This window comes from Platalea leucorodia, assembly GCF_965183815.1.
Source record: "Platalea leucorodia genome assembly, chromosome: 4".
Taxonomy (NCBI): Eukaryota; Metazoa; Chordata; class Aves; order Pelecaniformes; family Threskiornithidae; genus Platalea; species Platalea leucorodia.
In genome coordinates, this window is record NC_138826.1 from 5072920 (window position 1) to 5094219 (window position 21300).

The 21300-nt window shown below is 40.5% G+C and overlaps 1 protein-coding gene across 2 annotated transcripts in view; it reads left to right on the forward strand.

Moving 5' to 3' along the window:
* Window positions 1–21300, forward strand: part of CPXM2 (carboxypeptidase X, M14 family member 2) — a 77681-nt gene that overhangs the window by 23531 nt on the left and 32850 nt on the right. For both annotated transcript variants that reach the window (XM_082309184.1, XM_082309185.1), the window contains 2 exons: window positions 3259–3368; window positions 9784–9923. In XM_082309184.1, coding sequence (XP_082165310.1) covers window positions 3259–3368; window positions 9784–9923 — 250 coding nt within the window. The remainder of the gene's footprint in view (window positions 1–3258; window positions 3369–9783; window positions 9924–21300) is intronic.

Consider the following 21300-nt stretch of genomic DNA (forward strand, 5'->3'; position numbering starts at 1 on the left):
AGTTTGGGATGCTCGTTGGAGAAAGAGGGGCCAACTGTGAAATGAATGCTTTTCATTAATTTTCAGTCAAGTATTGGAGCAAAATACTTGATTTTTCTCACCAAGATAAAAGAAAAAAATCTTTACGTGATTTGGTAAGTTAGTGAAGCCACAGCTTAAAGTCTACTTCACTTCCAGAGAAAGCAAGTTAGGTGTTCTCCTACTAATTTATATAAATAACAGTAAAAAATAAATTCCTGGGTACTATTGAACTGATGGTAAAGATCCTAATGATTTCACGTGAAATAGCGTAAGGCTTGAGCACACTGAGAAAGGAGAGCGTATTGTTAACAACCTATTGCAGTTTTCATCAAAGGTACCTGTACTGCATATCGTAGATAGCTCCTGCCTACTCTTAGAGCCTAATCTTGCTTTCATTGAAAACTCCTGTTAAATTGAGTGTTTCATAATATTGGCCTGTTAATCTGATGCGTTCACAGACAATACAAATAATTCATCCTTGAAAAATAAAGAGCAGTCAGGCATGTTTAACTGAGATCTATATGAACATTTTTGAGTCTACTGTTAGGCTTCAGTTTCTCTAGAAACAGAGGTAATACACATAAATACATGCAGGCAATTCTTTCAGCCTGTAAATATCCACCTTGCAGTCTAAGAAACCCTCCATGAAATCCACAGGCAACCCAAGAATATTGCAGTTTTATAGTAAATTGGTAACATTTCAGTCTGAATAAAACTAAACCCACTTCTTGTACATACACTGGCAGGTGTATGTCACTCCAGGTAACTTCAGCCAGGTCTGACAGGCTCAAAAATAGTGCCTTTCCCGCAAGTTTCATGAAAACAGGGCTCTGTACAGAAGAGAGCAATGGCAAGGAAGGGGACCGCAGATCGCGTGGCCGTGTGTCCCACGGAGCAGCAATGTGCTGGCTGTCCCCGGGGCAGCTCCATAAGCCTTTGCTCCTGTTTGGTAGCAGAGAACGGGCTGTGAAACGCAGTCTGGAAGAGACCGAGCTTCAGTGGATCCATTGCTGATGGAGCTGGCTGTTCACTTTGTGAGAAATTTTCTACTTTTTTATTAACTCCTGGCGGAGCAGTACCTGTAGATTGCCCCTTAGCCTTGTTAGGTGCAGTAAAAACATCAAATTAAATTATATTTTATAAACTGAGTGTGTAAAAGCAGCTTGCTTTTATTTTCAGCTCAGAACTGGCATGGGTACTTCTGGATAGGTTTTGAGTGCCTGGGAACGGTGAGACTATTCACAGAGCAAAATCTACCGAAGTGCAAAAGCATTTGCAGGATTACACCATGAGATTGATTTCTAAACCTGTCTTGAGGACTGAACTTGTTAAAGAAAGGCAGGCAGTTCCCAGCTATATAATTTACTCCCAGTAGAGATCTGTCAGAGCCTGAGACTTCTTCCAGTCGGGGTACGATGAAAGATGAAACACTCTGTAAGGAAATGCAACTAAAACAATCAGCCAATGAAACAAAAATCCTCTGAGCTACTCCTTCCTCTGGCTTTCCTTACACATCCTGTCTCTCCTCTGCTTTGGATAATTAGATTGAAAGCTCTTTGAAATGAGGAACTGTCTACATTTTGTCTCTTGTGTAAGACTAAGATCACTGTTGGTACTTTAGAAAATACGCTAATATTTAGCATTTGTCTTTACTGTCTCTGATGGAGACATTTGGCCCTGGATTTGTGTGAGAACTTTCCTAAGGATGAACAAGAAATGCTAGCGTGAATTGACAGCACGTGACATTCTTCCTGATGGATTTTAGGTTGTTGTGAGCTCAGGAGGAGCATGGGAAAATCTCATACATTTTGCCAGTTTGTGCACAGTAGTGCAAAATGACACCTGAAAGTTAGACATGGTCAGGATGAGATTCTCAGGTACATACCTTCATGACTTTTTGGTGAGTGATTAAATATATATATATAAGTAAGTTGGATAGAGGTATAGAGCATGGGAGTGAGCTCTTGGACAGTTTCCAGCAACCTTGCACAAGCAAGATGGCAATCCCAGCCGTCAGGCAGGCGGTGAGGAGGGATGGTTTGGGGACTGGAGGGGTGGTCTGGGGATTGGAAATGTGGCCTGGGCTCCACGACTGGTGCTCGGCTCCTGTCGCTGTCCCAGCCCGTTGTGCAAGTTATAGCAAACCTCCCACACTCAACTGCAGAAAAAATCTGTCCTCTATCCAAACCCAGAAGTGATATGGCCATGGCAGTGCAAAACCTAGTCTAACCTAAAAGTACCTGATCTAAACAATAAGTATGACACTGCTTTCCACCTCTGCCCCATGCAGACTTTCTAATTCCAGCTGGAGCTGACTTCAGGGTCTCTAAATTGTGTTCTGTTGTACAATTTAGGTGCTCCCAAAGTGTCTCTCTGTGCTTTTGTTCACCTTCTGTGAAACACCGAGAGCGGGTCTTCCGCACCTCACCATGGTATTTTGAGGATAAATACGCTAAGCGTTGTGAGGGACTTAAATACTGTGGTGGCTGGGGTCATTTTAGAGCAGAATATTTTTCTGATAATCATGAAGTAGACTCTTTCCAAATTCTTATCTGCCAAAGCCAGAGCTCCGGGCTCTAGTTTGCTGCATTGCTGGCTAGCTGCTAAAGTAACGGCATCTGCTTTTCTTTCTTCAAGGCTTTGCACAATTTGGAGCTTAGAGGGATGGCCCCTTGTTTCAAAATTGCCCTCTTTGTGCTTAGTCATTACGTCTGCAGCGCTCTGCTGTCCGGCCTCCCAGACCTCTGTAACAGATGCTATTGTGCAATGTGAGGGACTGTGATTGAAGTTTCCAGAACAGATTTTAATTAGAAACATAACTTCATACAGTAGCTTGGAATGAGTACGGGGCCGGGGGGGAATCAACACAAGAGATGAAAAATAAAATGCCAAAAACAGAGAAAAAGGTCGTTTTACTGGCATTTAGTACTGAAAAGCACTTGACAGGAAATACTGTGCATATCTGTGAAAAACAGGAGCATATAGCAAGCAGTGATAACTATCCGAGACCCTCAAAGAGCCAGATCCTCAGCTGGTGTAAATCAGCTTTGCTTCATTGATTTTATGAGAGCTGCCATTTCTCATTGACTTCAGCGGTGCTGTGCTCATTTATACCATCTGAGGACGCCAGCCAGTTTGGCACAAGCGAAATCCAGAACCTTTGAATACTTGTTTGTTTTGTGTTGTTTTTTCTTTTTTTCTTTTTAATTAAATTTTAATCAATCTTTTGTTTTGTAGATTGCCCTCCACTTGGTCTAGAGACATTAAAAATTACTGACTTCCAGCTCCATGCCTCTACAGCAAAGCGGTATGGCCTTGGGGCCCACAGAGGAAGGCTTAATATTCAGGTAACATCAATTTTTCTCCTAAGTGGGAGAATGGCTTAAGGTTGTACTGTTGTATAAAGAGAACCAATGGATGGTTATTGGTTCTGACTACTTTGTCAGCTCATGTAATTCAAATGAAGGAGAAACACTGGAATTATAAAAGTGAGTAAGGTTGATGGATAACCTTTAGATTCATGGGGCTTAGGTAGAAAAAACTCCAAACTTAGTGTGCTGAGGGTGTAAAACCAAACAGACCTCTATGAGCAAGCAAAGGTGGAGGCAGCCCAGAAATGCTCCCTTCCCAGCTGTGGGGAATCTTCCCAGCTCTCTTAACAATCAGCCTGGAAGGGAGCTCACACAGCAAGTTGCTTTTTTGTCGTTTGCCTGTAGTTAATGACAATGGTTAATTGAAAGTGTGTTTTAAGTGAAGCAGTTGCCCTAAGGCAGCTTTTCAGAGGCAATGATTATGCTGCCAAAAAATGCTTCAATTCAGAAGTCAGCAACATACAATCTGGTTTGGCTTCTTTTATTTAATATTACAGATGTGCTTAGGTGCTTTGCAGGACCAAATTCTATTTTCCCACTTCTTGTGTTTCTGTTTTCCACTTTATTAGTGCTGTTTTCTGAATTACAGTCTTTTCCAGTGTAAAAATGTTACTTTTGCATAACAAAGTGCAACATTTAAAACTCAAAGTCATAAATAGGATACTAGCAATAAGCCGACAGTGAAAAATCTCTAAAGTTTATTTCATTTATTAGTTACCTTTCATTATTAAACCCTCCATTAGATATTTTTTTTTTTCTCCAGCTGAAGGGGTTTGCTAGTTAATGAATTTAGACTGGGACTAGGAAGGATGAGCTCTCATCATCAGTGCAATTTCCCATGGTACCCACTGCAGCGTAATGGTGGGCAGCTGCTGGAAGGAGGGACCACCCTTGGCTTTATAAATCCCATGGTGAGGTTGCTCCCCCTTTGCTTCAGCCTCTTCTAGTGCCTCTGCACAAACAGCTCTGTGAGCTTCTCTACAGGGGAAAAACCTGCTCCCCTCTCTGTTTTTTTTTATTGTTTGTTTAAATGAATTAATTTTGGTCCAAAAGCTCAGTAAATCACTTTGCTCTGCAGCCACACGAGCAGCAGAGCCTGCTGGAGGTGAGTGGCAGGAGCCCGTGGGCAGCACCGCGGTGGGAACAGGCTCTTCTTTTCCAAGCCAGTGTGCAGGTAGAGTGGGTTGGGGGCAATGCGAGGTATCACCTGCAGCCTTCATAGTTAATTCCTTTTGAGATCTGAGTGAGGTGGTTTGCTTCTTTACTTCATATTCTCTGCTAGGAAAATAAAAAAAAAAACCCTCATGAACACAAAAATGGTATGCAGGTGATATTGCGATAGGTTCTATAAGAAAGTTTAGTTATTTTATTACAGTTTTGTTTATATAGTATTTGGTTTCATATATAAAAATATATGGTTTTATATATAAAATATATAACATTGGGGTTTTATTCTTCTTTGTTCAAAAGATGGTGTCTTTTTTTTGCTGTGAATGAAGGCTTCATGATGTCATGCTTCTGCTTGATACAGACTTTCGTGTTGTCATTTTCTTGAGTTGTATGAATTCAATGTGGATTGATTCTCCTTATTACCCAAAAGCTGTTTTAACTCTTTTCTGGTATAGGGACTTACCTGATCCCAGGACCATGGGAGGCTCATTTACAAACAACCCAACAACACCTGTCTTACAGCAATGTGACTTCTCTGGCTTACTTTTGTTTAAATGTAGCCCTTTTTCTCTGCTACATCTTTACCTCTAATAAAGATTTCTAGTAATCCTTGAATCAAAGGCTTTTACCTTTACTGAAAACTTATCTGTATGCTATAGATACAGTAATTACCTAAACCCCTTGACCACTTAGACTTACCACTATGACTGGCAGTGTTAAAAACATGGGCTTGCATTTATTTTTCTTTGGATACCTCTTCCCTTGGGGTTAGTTTAAAATTAATAGCACTTTAAGATTTTTAAAAGCCACTTAGAATTTGCACATCTCTTCCCTGTCAGTTGGGTCTCAGTGCTTAATTTTACTTTGCATTAAGACTTCTGAATTTAGTGGTATTTAAAAGACATATGCTTATAATCAAGAATAGGCACTATGGGGGACTGACATGTCAGATGGGTAATGTCCCTGGTGATTTCTGTTTGCTGCTCAGAAGGGTGGGTTGTGGCATGCTGGGGAAAGGCAAAAGGCACTGGGATTGAAGCAGCTGTGTTTTCATACTGTTTAGTACTGCACCTGAAGAAAAACACTTGGCCCAAGTCAGAGAGGCCGACGTGCTGCTGAAGTTTCACCAGAACACTATGTTATATGTAGGGTGATGAGCAATTTTATGGGCTGCTGCCCCTGTGGCATGGTCTGGGTATTGCCACAGTGCCATCACGATATTCAAGTGACTCGTGTTCCTTCCTGAAATAAGACAAAATCCATGCTCTGCTCAACTTCATCACCCGATGCCAAGTCAACTGAGAAGCTTAGGGCTCACCCTAGGTAACTGGCGCTGCCCCAGTTCACAGGGAATTCACAGAATAATGAAGTTTTTCAAAGGCTTCTGAGGGTTATTTTTTTCAGTTTAGATTATTTGAACCGTGTTAAATTAATCAGGCAGCATATGCTTTATCCGAAGAAGGACAGGCTTAGCAGGACTGGATAAGACTTTCTAGGATCTGCTCCTCTTGGGACCTTGCACTGTGTGGGACCTGATTTTTGCTCCCAGTCCTGTACGCGTGTGGTGGTTAAGCTGGGACCTCTTGAGGGCAGGAGCAGTGCTACTAGAGCCCTGTATATTGGAGATCCAGCCTGCAACTGCAATAGTGGCACAACCAGTAGTAATTTAACATCATCAGGGAAAATCATAGCATAAAATAATATTCATTGAGGTGCTCTGCCTTCAGGGATAAAAGTCATTAGTCACTTGTACAATAATTAGCAATGGCTAAAACCTGAAATAATTAGCCAAATTATGTTTCTTCCCCTTCCTCGTTTTCCTGGTTGGAGAAATCCAAACAACACTGAAGATTAACCAAGTAATGCAATCATGTGTGTGCAAATAATCAGGTTGTACTGTCTTTTGTCTTTTCAGTTCTTTGTTTCACTAGTTCCTTTTAAAAGCTCCATTACCAAAACACAAGCAAAAGACAAAATTATTGAAGTTCTACTTTCAGTCCGTGTGCTTTAATTCTTCTCTACTGGCACTGGTTGCTATAAATACCTGTGATGAGTAATGCTCTTTTTTTTTCCCCTCCTAAACTTCCGATGGTAAAATAACGTTTGTGATCACCCTGCTGGGAATGGAGAAAAACTTAAGCAGAAATGGTTTGATATTAGGTATATTTTTACTGCTGCTCCAGCTGACTTGTGACAGAAGACTGAAATTTCTTTCTTCATTTGAATACATTAAGCAGTAATATCTTTCTCCTCGTTATAGAAATAAGGCTTTTGGAACAGTGATAATGTGAGCAAAAGTTTATTCTGTCTTGCACATGTCTAACTCGGAAGAGAAACATGAATTAAAATCAGAAGTCATATCAGTTGTAAAGGAATCGTAACCTTTTGATTTCCCTTCATCATAGCTTCTGGGTACCTAATAAACAGTTGATTTGTTTTATTTGAATTACAGTTTTTAACATTCACATTTATAGATAACTTATTCAGGAGTGACAGAGAAAAAGTCCCTTTTCCTGTATCAAAAAGGTATTTTTTCATAAGACACTGCATATTGAGAAATGTTTTTGCATTTGGCTGCAAGTGAAATATAAGCTGGGTTAGACTTTGAGTTATTCTTGAAAATTCAGTGAAGGAAAAAAGGCTTTGCTTAAGACCTAGTCCTTACTTCCAATATTCATTAGCTCCTTCACTCTCCTACTTATGAAGATAATGTAAGTAAGTGCTTAAAACGTATAGCTTAAAGTTATGTATGTCATAACTTGAATCCATTACCTCCATTAATTCAATATACTATTTTTAAATTCAAGTAAACATCTTACTGAGAAAACGTATCTTGATCTATATTCTTTGATTGAATATTTGATGATAACTGTTCTCATCTTTCAGGAATGAAAATTTTTGCAAAGAAATTTAATAGCAATTTTAACTACTAAATATTTGATTGAGTTTGTGAGGATTTTTTTAATGGAAAAAATATTTTGAAGTGGCCACAGGGCAAATTCAAAACCTCAAACACATTAAGAAAAAATACAGACTTGAAGCTTGAAAAGAGATATTTCAATGCAAATTTGTTGGAATTCTTTTCCTTTGGAAATATTTCTAACAAGAACTTCTTATCGATTAAACTTCTCTTCCCCCCCGCCCCTTTTCTCCAAGCAGTACTCCGTGATAGTTATACCCAGACACATGCTTCTTTTTACCTAGTAAAAACATTCAGAGAAGCTGATGTCAGGAAATAAGAGAGCAGGAGAAGTAGCAGCACTTTCTTTTTGCTTTTATGCTCTCTTTGCTTTTATGCTCTCTCTATTTAAGTCCATAATATTTTGAGCTGTGCGTAACTGTAAGCATGTCCTTTAGACTCCCCATATTTGATATACAAATTAAACACATGCTCAGCTTTATTTAAGTCCAGTTGAAACCATGGAGACTTGAGTATGTAATTTAGGTTTTGGTTTTTTTTGTTTTTGCAAATAAGCTCTCTTTCTCTCTTCTGCTTCCCTCTCCTCACTGTAATGTAGAGGGGAGCTTTACACCCTGATAAGCATCACACCAATGGGAAATATCCTTAGTCTGACTGAGGACCAAGGATGCCAGCTGAAGCAATGAGAGATATGGGTACTTGGTCTGCAGAAATTGGTGGGATTTCATCAGTGTGAAGGGGATTAGCGTGATGCTGGTTCAAGGTGCGCTGCAGATCTTAACGCTTCCTGGCAAGCATTGATTTTAAACCCTAAGGCTACTTCAAATTCCATCTTATTTTAAAATGCATTGAAACCTTTTCTTGAAAAAGGTTATAATTCAGGTCAGTGGTCATATTTATATTCTCATGTTTTCCCGTTGTTCAGTTCTGTTCGAACAATCTATCTTCCATTGTTAACAGAGTTTTTCTCTGTGTCTTGTACCTTGACTTTTATACAAACTTCACTTTAAAATATCAGAGTTAATACATAGAAGTAGGTGGCTTAATGTAAATTTGGTACATGCAGGAAAACAAGTAATTTTTCAGCTGCCCTGTCTCAGATTTGAATACCTGAGAAAACAAGAAGTTTTAGGAATTGAATTTAGGAATAAATTAAATCGCTTTGCAGCACTTCCTTCAATGCCACCAGCCTTGCATTGGGAAAAGGGGTTAACAACTGCATCCTCTCTTTGCGAATTAGACCCACCTGATGCCTATTTTGGTAGAAACTGTCTGTAAAAATGGAGGTAGACAGACCTGTCAGTCTCTGCCATTGTAACCCAGCTATGACTAATATCTGCTAATACTGCTCAGGGGGAAGCTGAGGGATAATTCAGGAAATTTAATTGACAGTTGTATTCTTGGGTCCTTTATTTATGTTTTGTATATACACACAGCAACTGAAAATATACCACCGAACAGATAATAGCTGTATATCAGAGCTTTAAGATCTGTCTTTAATGTAAACTTACAACATTGTCCAGACTCTTCATTTATATTTGGGAAATATTTAAGGATATTCATTCTTTGAATTGCATGGATGGCAATGATAAATCCACATTAAAAACAGATGAAATATCATAAAAATACACATAGCCTCAGAGAACCATATGGAAAAGCTTCTGTGCTCTCTACAGCAGTAGCCAGCTTGGTGCAAAACATTTCCTGGGCTTTAGTAATAAGATAAATATCTGAAGACCTCAGATGCTATGCTTCTTTAAATGCTATTTCAGATGTATTTAGAATACAGCTTGCTCAAAATACCTTGCAGCTATTTCTTTGAAAATGTTGAGAAGACTGTTTGTGGTGTTCTTGCCAACATAAATTGGGATATAGATTGGTACACAAGTCAGAATACAGCCGGGCATTCCTAAATTTTTGACCTTTGGTTTTAATTTGCTTAAGGCTTGAATATCCCTAGTGATGACAATCAATAATTCTGGGATTGAAAATTGGTGGGAAATGGTATTACAGGTGGACTGAACTGAAGCTCTGTTTATGCTCTCTCACTCTAACTTAAGTTTATATGTAATGGTTCTTAGTTTTTGAAGGGAATTTGCACCATTCTCCTCCCTGCTTCGAGTAAGATAATTTTTAGGTTGTTCCATATAGCTGTTGAGATTGACAGTCTCAGGGGTCTTAAAACAGAGCCAAAGGAGCAAGCGGAATGAATAATGACTTCATGTTTTGTTTTCTTTTTCCCATGAAAGACTTTCAGTTTCTTGGTTCTGATTTATGAAGACAATTTTGCCTTCTTTTCAGGCAGGTGTTAACGAAAATGATTTTTATGATGGTGCTTGGTGTGCCGGAAGAAATGACCCATATCAGTGGATTGAAGTAGATGCTCGAAGGCTAACAAAATTCACCGGAGTCATCACACAAGGAAGAAACTCTCTCTGGTCGTAAGTACATGCTTACTTTTCTTCACGAGATTCTGAGTTTTCAGACCAAGGAGTTCATGCTGTATTGTACTTTGGGTTTTCGAGGAAAAAAGAAAGAATGGAAATGGTGTGTGACATCAAGTAATTGAATGGAGGAACAGTAAAAGACAAAGCGTTTTTATATGGCATAAAATACAAGTTTAAAGGTAGCAAACTTCTATAGTCGTTGTCTACATCTGGGAAAGGAAGCACCATGATTCCCTCAGATTATTTGCCTTTATACTCACCTTGCCAAATTTGCTTGTGTGTAATATTGGAAAAGAATTAGATTAGTATGTCATACTAAAGAATAACCAATGGTCTTTGAGATTTCCTAATACATAGGCAATCACCAAATAATTGGTAAAATTCCAAAACAACATGATTTTTAAATGAGCAGTTAAAGCAAATTTTATATCTATACTTTTTTGTTCTATAGAGGAATTTATAATATAACCAAAACCCAGGGTGTTGACCAGGACTGCAGCGTTTGGTAGCACGCATGTTGTGCTATGTTTATGGATGCTGGGAAGACTCCAAGTCAAGCCTGCTTGCTAAAAAGCTTTTAGGAAGGAGCACTTGCCACGAATAAGGCGGCTGCCTTGCTGCATGGGTCTAAGGAGGCAATCCAGCCATGTGTACCCCAGGAACTCAGCTTCGGTCTGATAGTGCTGCCTGCTTCCAATACTGAAAGCATTTGTGAGCTTTCTGGTTACCGCCTGTGTTACAGAATGAGTATATGGCGCTGGGAAAAAACTGCTTTGCACTGACTTGTGTGTATTTACTCCTTTGTGACCTGCTTCTGAGTGTAGTTGCCCAGATTGCTCTGTAATAAAGCCAGTGTGAATGGGGTCAGAATTATATACCAGGAAAACAGCAGTCAGCTGGCATAAACAGGAATTGGAAGTGACGGTTTATTTTTTTTTTTCCCCCTGATCTTTACAGTGTTCATTCAGTCTGTTTTAATTTCTCGTTGAGTCTCACCGCGTTATGTTAGCAAATAATCCCACTTGCGCTCCTGGACCTGTTGACCAAGTATGCAGGAGATGCACAGCTTGAGATCCGTTCTGGTCAGGTCTCCTGCTTAAGAAAATAACTGTGTCATATAATAAAAGACAAACCAGAAAAATACCACTACAGCTAAGAAAAAGAGGTTTTTTCCTTCTATAGTTTAATTTTCTGTTGGTTTTTTTTCTTTATTTCTTTTACCATTGCTGTGGGAGTAGGAGCCTTTTTGCCAATAAGGTTTCTATATTTATTCCACATTGTTCTGTGTTAGGCAGATAATTATTGTAGCAAAGTCTTATTCTTTTCTGTATTCATACTCTTGACATTGCTGTTCATATCAACACCAGCGCTGCTCTGCTTTGTCTTGTTGTATTGCTATTTTTAGCTCAGTTATATTGCAAGCTTACAGCAGGACTTGATGCTCTATTTATAGTTGATGTTCCTGGTGGTCTTTTTTTGGTTTGGTTTTTAAATTACTGAATCTTGCTTTTGCCCTCTTCCCCCACAAAGAGTTGGTGGGCAGATTTCTGAGGGTCTGCAGTAGGAGCAGAGCTGATGATGGGAGAGCAGGTCCAGGCTCCTCCTGGATTGTTACTCAGATTTGCAGAGAAACAGGCACATTTCTGCTTCATAGAAGCAAAGATGGTTTCAACTGGACCAGCTTCACTGTGGGGTGGGCTAATGTCTCCTGGAACACATGTCCTGTAAGGTCAAGCTCTGCCCCATGGAGGGGCCAGGGGAGTGTGGAGAAATATTCCCAGGAAGGTGTGACCTCCTTCCCTATCTCCACCTTCCACACAAAGGACTGCCATGGAGGTGGCTTTTCTGTTGGAGTGTGATGGCCTCCATCTCACTTGGTATCTCTAGATACAGCCTTGGCTGTAGGACTGCTTTCCCTGGAGTCCACCTCATTTTCTCTCTCCCCTCATCAGATTGAACAGATAAAATCAGTGTAGTTGATGTTTGTGTGCTCTGCTTCTGCATATGTAAGTCCTTAGATTTTAAAAATAACTTGGTATTCCCTGAGGTACCAAAGTAGATGTTCCTGTTTTCAAAAGAGTTTAGGCTGAGGTATGTGGCCCTCATCTGAGCCAAGAGTGGTGTTTTGGGGTTTCCAGACTGTCAACACCTGGGAACATCATACCCAGGAAGGTGGCAGATGCTGCTTTCTGAATTAGTCATGTCATTGCATCTGAAAGGTGATCTTCTCAGTATGACTTTCTACCCTGATTCCTCCAGCAGTCAAAAAAGCAAGAGGAAAGGAAAAAAAACATGAAATCCTGGTGTGGAGAAGAGCTACACAAAGGGAAACTGAATCCAGACAACAGTGGAGACCCTGAGCTTGGAGCAGAAGTTGCTTTAGGGTGGGGTTCAGAGGCACTGATGGAAGCTTTGGTACTTGTGGCAAACTCAGGAGACAATGACCTGACTGTAGTCATAGGGGCTGCATGCAGTGAAGTGACTTTTGTAAGCCAGCCCAGGAGAAATAGGCTGGTAGGACTCTTATTGGTGTGACTGTTCTTTGGTTGTTGACTGTTGGCATGTTGTTTTGTGACTGTTTCGCTATAATGAGCTCTAGAAGCAAAAGAGACTCAATAGCTTCCTTCTCTTATACTTAGCTACTCACTGTGATGGTATCAAAAAGCACTGTTTATGATATGAAAGTCTGCACAAAAAGATGCCATTCTGTTACCTGAGGCACCTTCCCAACTTCATGCAGGTATGTGACAAAATATAGTGCTTTCATAACTAATAGAAACATATGTTGGAGAATAAGTTATTTCAGGTAGGAGAGCCAAAAAACAACCCTCTGATCTGTGTTGTATTAGAAGCAAAAGTCTGCCAAGCTTGAGAGCCAAGGTAAGATTTTTATTTAAGCCTTGGAGACTTTCCCAGCATTATATTAAAAAAAAAAAAATCAAGACACTAGGATATACGCTAAGTTCACCAATGCTATTATGTGAGAGCGATAAAGAATCAGAAGAGCAACGTTTTTTCCCTTTTTCCTCTGTGTATTGAACAAGAAACTTTACCAAAGTGGAAAAATTTACTTAACTGAAAGTCTTCTCTGAGGTTATGCCTAGATCAGATTTGTACCTCTCCCGGTCCCTTTAGCTTCCTGCTGCTGACTCAACGAGGACATGTAAAATTACAAGGGAGGGCAAGCAAGGACACCCCGCTGAATCCTGCGGCAAATAACTTTGCCTTTATTGCAGGGCTGAAACATTTGAGTTATTAACAATCTGGCCTTTGCTTCTGCCTCTATTTCTGATGCTACAGCCAGAGCTAGTACACTGGTGGTGGAAGCAACCCTTTACTCCTCTATAACAGCACTGGCAACTGTAGTCTGGTTTTGCTGATGGCCCACTCCACCCAGAGACAGCCTATTCACATCAGCCTTGCTCATTGTTTTTTTGGAGCTTTGTAGGCAATGGCTATATTGAAGGTTACACTTGACACAATGCAAAGAACACAAAAATGCACGGCGTTGTGGCTTTCTGTATGCTGGCAGGAACTGCTTCACCTCAGTTATTCCTCTCCCAGTCTCTCTTGCAAAGTTGCTGTTTCTTGTCTGTCTTCCCCTGTGGGCTGGGGCTCTCCTTGCCTGTCCAGGGCTCTTCTGTTCGAGACATGAGAGCCTTGAGGAGGAATAGGCCAAGGTGCAGAAACAGCTCTTGAAAGCACAGATGACCAAACTAGAGAAAGGGTTGGTTAATAATGAATACTTGAGTTGTTTAATCATTTCCTTTTTAAGGAAAAAACACTTCCGAGTCAAATTTTGTGATCAAACTGCCTGTCTGTGAATTCCATGATAGTCACGTGGAATCAAATCCTTCTGCTTTCCCCCCCCCCCCCCCCCCCTCCTTTAACAAGAAAAAAGAGGCTTTGAACAAAAACTCCTGAATTTGAGGAGTCTTTCCTTTTACCAGTCAGAGTAAGCATGTGGACTCAAAGGCTTTTGCTGTCCAGGCACCTCAGGCTTTCTTGGGAAACCTGAAGTCATGGCAAAGAGCTCTTTTACCATCATAAATGGCAAACTCTGCTTAGATTACCCAGAAGATCTGCAGATGTTGAATTTCTCAGATAAAGTGGAGCCCAGCTGTAAGAACCAGGACTCCCTTGATTTTTACACTGAGGATGTCCAAAACACAGAGGTGCCACAAGTGTGGGTTGCTATGAATAAAAGCTAACCCCAACCCCTTGAGAGTGGGCAGAATATCAGTTCCTTTGTACGAACCCAGAACATCTGGAGATCAGTGTCTCTGGGCAGTTATCACACTGTTTCACTATAAATATTCAGTAGTTGATAGACTGACATTGGTGACATCTCTTTGCAAAGCTGTTTTGTTTGCCTTCTCAAGCTAGAGAAAGTTGTGCGAATGATGTGACATTTTAGAAAGGCATGTGACATCCTCGTTGGAGAGGTGGATGGTGCCGTGGCTGGGCTACAAGAGGGTTTATGGCTGAATATTTGGGGGAGAAATACAATATATGATTCTTTATATTGCTGCCAATACATCCTTCAGTTTTATGAACAAAGTATCTTTAAAGAACTGCTGAGGCTGTTGAGTGGGACGCTGGGAGCAGCACTGTGGAGTTGTGCCGTATATTTAAAGTAATGATGTGATAGTTTAAAATATATACTCTCTCGACAGAGGGAGAAAAAATATTAATCACTCTTAGCAGTTTGGCAAGAATCTAAAAATATAGGAATACGTGTTTCCCACAACCCAAACAATCTTTTGTATCAAGAGAAAACCCATAGGTCTAAATAGACTTAATGTGTACTGACTGTAATATAAAGCTTCTGACTGTTTCAACACAGAGGATGTTTTGATTTTTAGAAGAGGATGCCATGTTTCAGGGAGTAAGATGTTTTTGTGACTTGACGCATTTTATTACAATTTATCTTTCAACCATGTTAAATTATTCACTTTCACTGCATGTCATGAAATAACAAAATGACAACAGTAATAAAAAGCATGGATGAAATAATCTGTGCAGAATACTCAAATTCCAAAGCAAAATCCTGAAAATTTTAGAAAAAAATCAAAATAGACTTATTTCCAAGTATGTTTTCTTTTAGACCTTTTAACCTCATGGAAATATTGAATATTTCTTACTTTTATGCAAGATATTTGTCTTTAAAAAATAAAATGGGGGGGTGGCAGTTTTCAAAGTCTGATTTGGGTAGAGCTTAGTCCACATGTCTTGCAAACCTGCAACAGGGCTTAAACAGCCAGGGTGATAGGAGGAGACAGCAAATCAATGGTGGTGCTGGCTGGAAGAAATAATTATGGCGACTTATATTGCTTGCTTCTAAACCAACCCACTTTTAAACTGGTCATTTTTATTCGTCACTGTTGAAGCTATGTTTTAAGTAGAAGCTAGTGTAGACATCATTACATGCTCCCTACTGTGTCACTTGTTTGACTTCCTTGTGCTACTCTATAGGGATAACAATAAATATCCAGCAGATTTGATCTTGTGTCTGATCGTGCTTTTGCTAAAGACAAGACATTTGTAATTGAATAGGGGAATAATTTTGCAGTTTCCCATGGTACACCCTCATCCTCATCCTGCTCTGTGTGCAGTGTAGCCTTTCATGATCCCCCAGCATCCCTTTTGACAAACACTCCATAGGGAACTGTAGGTCTGTAGCATGCTGGGTGCCTTCCAGAGATGTAGTTGAGGATAAATTTATGTCAGTGCAGTTTACTTGCTTCTAATTTTGGCAGTACAGCATTCTGCTCCTTCCTTAGTCACAAAATTAATGTAGTGGCCCAAATTTTAATTTATTGCTATACTCACTGGCAATTCCTCATTTGCTGAGGTTTGCTTTTATGGATAGTCTGTATGTGAGGACTGCAAGGTGGTAAACTTCCTTGCTTGCAAGAGGGTAAAAATTGTTGCTTCATCCCCAGTTTATCAGCGATTCATGATATCAAGACCATGGTCTCAGCAGTAAGATTGGCTTCATGAAGAGATAATCACATCAGCATCTTCAGTATTCCAATAATCAGAGTATAAAGAGCAGTGATAATCCTTTCAGTGTAACTGCATTAGCATTTGGGACTGTATAGTTGTTACTCAAAGGTATCTGAGTCATTTCTACAGTTACCTAAGAAAACAGAAGAAGGGACAAAATACAGCAACAATGCAATGCTGCTTTTGAAAGCATAGTAGAATATATGCTAAATCCTGTCCAGCTCACAAGGACAACAGACATATGTGGCTTTGACTTTCAAAGCAGTATCTCCTAGTCCCATGCAGAAGCTGTGAAAACACACCCTGATGAAACTTCAGCAAATCCAATGAAAATGTCTCGATGTTTTATCCAAATCATGTAATAAAATAAGCAGCTGCTGGGTACTGACTTGAATTGTTACGGTGCATTAAATCAGTGCAAACAGTTATTTGCCCTGACTGGGTGACAGGAGCGCAGAGATTATTACAACTATTCCAAAGTCAGACTCTCATAGAGTGAATTGTTCCAAATACACTTCAATCTTATCAAGTATATTGATGGGAGTTATAAAACAACCTGAATTCAGTGTAGGAAAAGCTCCCTTGATATATTAATGTCACTAGTTATGTAATATACTAGTGTTTATGATTGGTTTTCTTAATAAGTTATATTTTCTGTTAACTCTGGCTTGGTGGAGCCATCTCACGGGCTTTCAGTTGTTGCAGCACTAAGAGTCAGCCTTTGGCAGCTTCAGCATCGAGCGCTCTCCATCTTTTTACTCAACTTAATTCCTGTTCCATGTTAATATTCTACCTCGATTCTTGTGCCCTACACAGGATTTTGGTACAGCATTCATCGCTGCTGATGAACACTCACCATCCACTCCCAGCACTGGGGAGCTGGGTTTGTGACCAGCTCCGATGATGCCATGTAGGTGCAGTTCTGACAGCACACCCAGAAATGTATTTACACTTTCACAAGTTTGACAAAAATGTCAAAGCTGATGATATTCTGTTGCGGGTATGATTTGTCGCAGTGCTCTTGCTCTGGTTATGGCTCTCTTGCTGAAGACATGGTGACCCACCATGCAGCGCTGGGAGGGAGCAGGTTGCTGCCCTCCCCATGAGGAGGGCTCCTGTCTGGTTAACCACGGCTTTGTGCTGGGAAAGGGGGGTGTTATGTGGAGAGAACCTACTTTGCACACTGAGGCTCACTGGGGATGTTCAGAAGAGGAAGGAAATCTTTTTAACCTCTGTGGAAGGGAGTACAATGGGCAGTTTGCAATCAAACGAGCCGAAGCCTTTAGGAAAAGGATACATCAAATGAATACAGGCATCTGTTGCAACAGATTACTCACACATATTCATCACAGCCTTGATTTGTTTTGCGTGCGCATTACGACTCGTTGCAATGAGAAGGATTGCGTGTGGGGTTACCTAGGGGACATCGGGCAGCTCCTCTCCCCTCCGCCCATGCCCTGTGCAGCCTTCCCGACTCGGCATCCCTTCTGCATGCGCAGCCTTCCCGACTCGGCATCCCTTCTGCACGCGCAGCCTTCCCGACTCGGCATCCCTTCTGCACGCGCAGCCTTCCCGACTCGGCATCCCTTCTGCACGCGCAGCCTTCCCGACTCGGCATCCCTTCTGCATGCACCAAGCGGCGCTTGGCCACATCTTTGTGTGCACTTGGTAGGTGTGAGCCCCTTCAGCATTGCCTTAAATATGCTCACAGCTGTGCACACAAATGGCAGTATTTGCTGGTTACTGTCAGAGCTTTTCATTTTCCATTACTTTAATATTCACGGCAAGGAGACAAAAAGGCATAGTGAGTGCCTTATATTATATAGTGCCTTATATTATATAGTGCCTATATAATTCAGATTTTTCTCCTCAAATACGTGACAGATTTGCAAAGATGTGATAGGCACAAACAAGAATGGAAAATTAAAAATGTCACAAAAGGAGGTTTAGAAGAAAAGGAATCACAGCTTGGTTGTGTTTAGCAGATATAGAAGATATGAAAGGGGAAAGTCTGGTGTAGGAAGAATTTCAAACACGGGCAGATCTCTTTGCAAAGAGTGGCCTGAAATGACAGGTGTTAAGACCATAAAATCTTTGGGGCAGAGGATGTCTTTGACCCCAGACACAAGGCCTGGCACCTTCAGGTGTCACTGAATGTCCAACAGCAAAAGGAAACACTTGCAGCTGGCACCGGCTTTTCTAGAAAGGTCCGAAAGTCAGGGATTAAAATCTTGTAAAACCTGGCTGTAAGTGGTAGCTGTTGGGTGGGAAATGCATTTGCAACCCCAACTCCTCCTCACTGAGAAGAGAGCTTTGAAAAATCTGTGCTTAATTCATTCTGAGCAAGTGAAATTCTGGCCCTGAGCTTTTCTTCATAGGGCCTCTGAACAGCCAGATTTCAAAGCATTATATTCATTTAAGTCAGCTAGAAGCAATTTTAAAAATTAAACATTCAAAGATTTCAATTATTAAAAAAAATACCCTTGCTTGCTAGTCAAGCTCCAGCTCATAAATCATATTTATTTTAATTAGGTTGTAAAACTTGCTGGGCTACCTGTTGTTAGCCTGAGAATTTTTTTTTTTGACTTGACTTGTTTTTGAAACTGTTGGGCAGTGGGTGATTTAAAATTTTAGCAGCATAAATATTATTATAGAATATTAATATTAATGGTTTTACATTTAATTGCATGAGACTATAAATTACTTTTTCAGGCAGAAAGCCACTTAATTGCCAGCATGCTGATTCTGTTGCATGAGTACAGTTTAATCTAAGGTTTGCCTAGCATTTTTTTGGTACAGAGATTCTGCCATTTCAAGTATTTTGGCTCGTCAATATATTATTGGAGGATACACATCTGTGTGCCTGTCTGGTTCTATTTTCTATTAATTTTAGGGTTTTGTAATGAAGATAAGTCAGATTACCATGATAGAAGAAGAAGAATAATATGGTCAGCTGGAGCCAGGTCCATTGTAGATTATGCTAACGTGAACTCTGCCAATGTTTGCTAGTCTCATCCCCAGCATCTCTGCTACTGTGGGCTTGAGCTTCTGCTGACTGGCACCTGCCAACCTTCCTCATTTATCTCAAATGATGTGGGGTTTTAGTGATGTGAAAAAGCATCCTTAGAGATTAGGGTAAGAGTCTCAGATTTATTTCACTTATTGCTTATTCAGCTTTCCATAATTGAGAACCTTGGCCTTAAAATATTACATGCAGCAGATGCTGTTCAAACAAAATAAAACCGTATCCAAGTAGTCAGAAGTCTCAGCTGATGTACTCGCCTGCTGAAGGTCGGGCAGCCAAATGCCTGGCATCTCTCCGCTGCTTCGCATTTAGCACTTGCTGTGTGTTGCGCTGAGTTGGGATTCATCTATGTGTCTAAAGAAAAGTAAGAAAACTATATCGGGGAAGGCAAGGCGGAAAGGTGTTCGGTTGTTCTGGTGCTGCCGTGATGCCTTTCCCTATGCTCAGTAGCCTGATGATGTGGTTAGGTAAGGAAAAGCTGATCCTCTGGACAGGAGCCTGCCACAGCCGCAGGAGATCTGCTTTTAATTCTATGATTCAAGTTTCCTCTCTGTTCCTGGGAAAGTCACTTAATCCTTCAGCTTGTCTTTTTTTGGGTGAAAATGGACAAGCTGGGCATTTCCATGCATCACAAGAAACTGAATTTAAAATTGAAGATGTTCAAATAAGCCTTGCCTAAAGATAATGCCTTACAGGTGAAAACCAACTAATTAATAATAATAAAAAAAAAATCCACCACATTAAATGAATTTGAATCGTATTTTGATTTTCGCATTTACTTTCTGTGAAATGAACTGATTAATGTTGTCTATAGATACCAAGATTTTTCAGATGGGTTTCCCCTGAAGAGATAAGCCTGGCGTAAAATTTAAAAAGGATTATTAATGGGAAGAACCTGAATCCAAATGATTCCTGTCAAATCTGTATCTTGTGATCCTTTTCTAGCATTGATGAAATTTGTGAGGCAGCCATGTAAGTGGCACTTTGTGCCACGATGAACTGGAGGTAACCTCGAATACTTTTGGAGACACTGTCACGCAATAACTTCTGTGTTGCCTCGCTTCCTGCCAAGAAAGGGCTCGATAATTAACACGCTCCTTTCTGAATGCTGGCATAGGACTTTCCCTGAATTATGTCTCCTTGGCTCTATAAAACCAACAAATATCTGAGGAATATAACTGTAGGTCCAGGGAGATTTTATAGAGAGAATTCAGAAGAGCTTCCCTCAAACAACAGTAGGGACATCCTAAGTACTGTAAAGCTCTATCGCTTTCTTTCAGCTTTCCTTAGATAGCTTTATTGTTCAATGCTGATGGGCCCCAAAAAGATTCGATGTGACATGCTGCAGAAATTTGTGTCTGCAAATCCCCAACCCAATGAGATGGATCATCCTGTCATCGGGTAACAGCACAAAGCAGACGACATTCCCCAGTACTTCTAGCACAAGATTTTGCTTTAGCTGTCGTGTTTCTGTGATGGATTTCCCTGAAAGCTTTAGATTTCTGTGTCTACAGGAATAAACTGAACACCATGTATGTATTAAACTCTGCAATTCCAGGAAGCACTGTGCTTACTGTAAACAGACCGGCTGTTGATTCGAGCACGTGCAACACATCCATCTGCTTCCTAGAAGCATCAGACCTCCTGTGCTGCACATGTGTAGAAAATCTGCACGTTTAGTATGTGAATGCTTTTCTGCTGGTCTGTATCTGTAGAAATATCTGGGATTTAAAGATACTCAGCTGCCTGGTCAGAAGTGCTGTGCATTAGCTTCTGCTAGTTTTCCAGATACTCTGAAGACAGGAATGCATGCAGCGTTCCCCTTCCCCACCACGGGGAATGTGATATCAAGGCAGAAGGTGCCATTTCTGAGGGGAATCTGACTTTACAGCAGCCTTCTTAATATTGGCAGAAGCTGTTTTTCTTAGGATGTTGGAAAAAAGGGAGAAGAATTTAAGCCCCTAGAGGTGGTTTTGCATTTAGTGCCAGTGGGAGAAGGATCTGGTCACCTGTGATGTTTTTATTCTGCATCTCAACAAATGCAAAGTGGATGCTTATTCCTTACAGGCAAGCACAGTTAATAAGGCGCAGTGTGTGACCTAATACATCACTCTGATTCATCTCCTCCCATGACCCTCTGTAGTCCTTCTATGCAGCAAATGTACAAGACTGGACGTAGAATAATTTGTATTTTAATTGGCAGACTGCCTCTGAAAAACATGTTACTTGTTGTCACTCAGGATGGAATATGTGTACGGCTGATTAGTATACATTTTCTTTTGGGAGAAGTTTGAACCTTTGTAACTCTAGGGAGTGAGAATATTAAAATATGGTAAA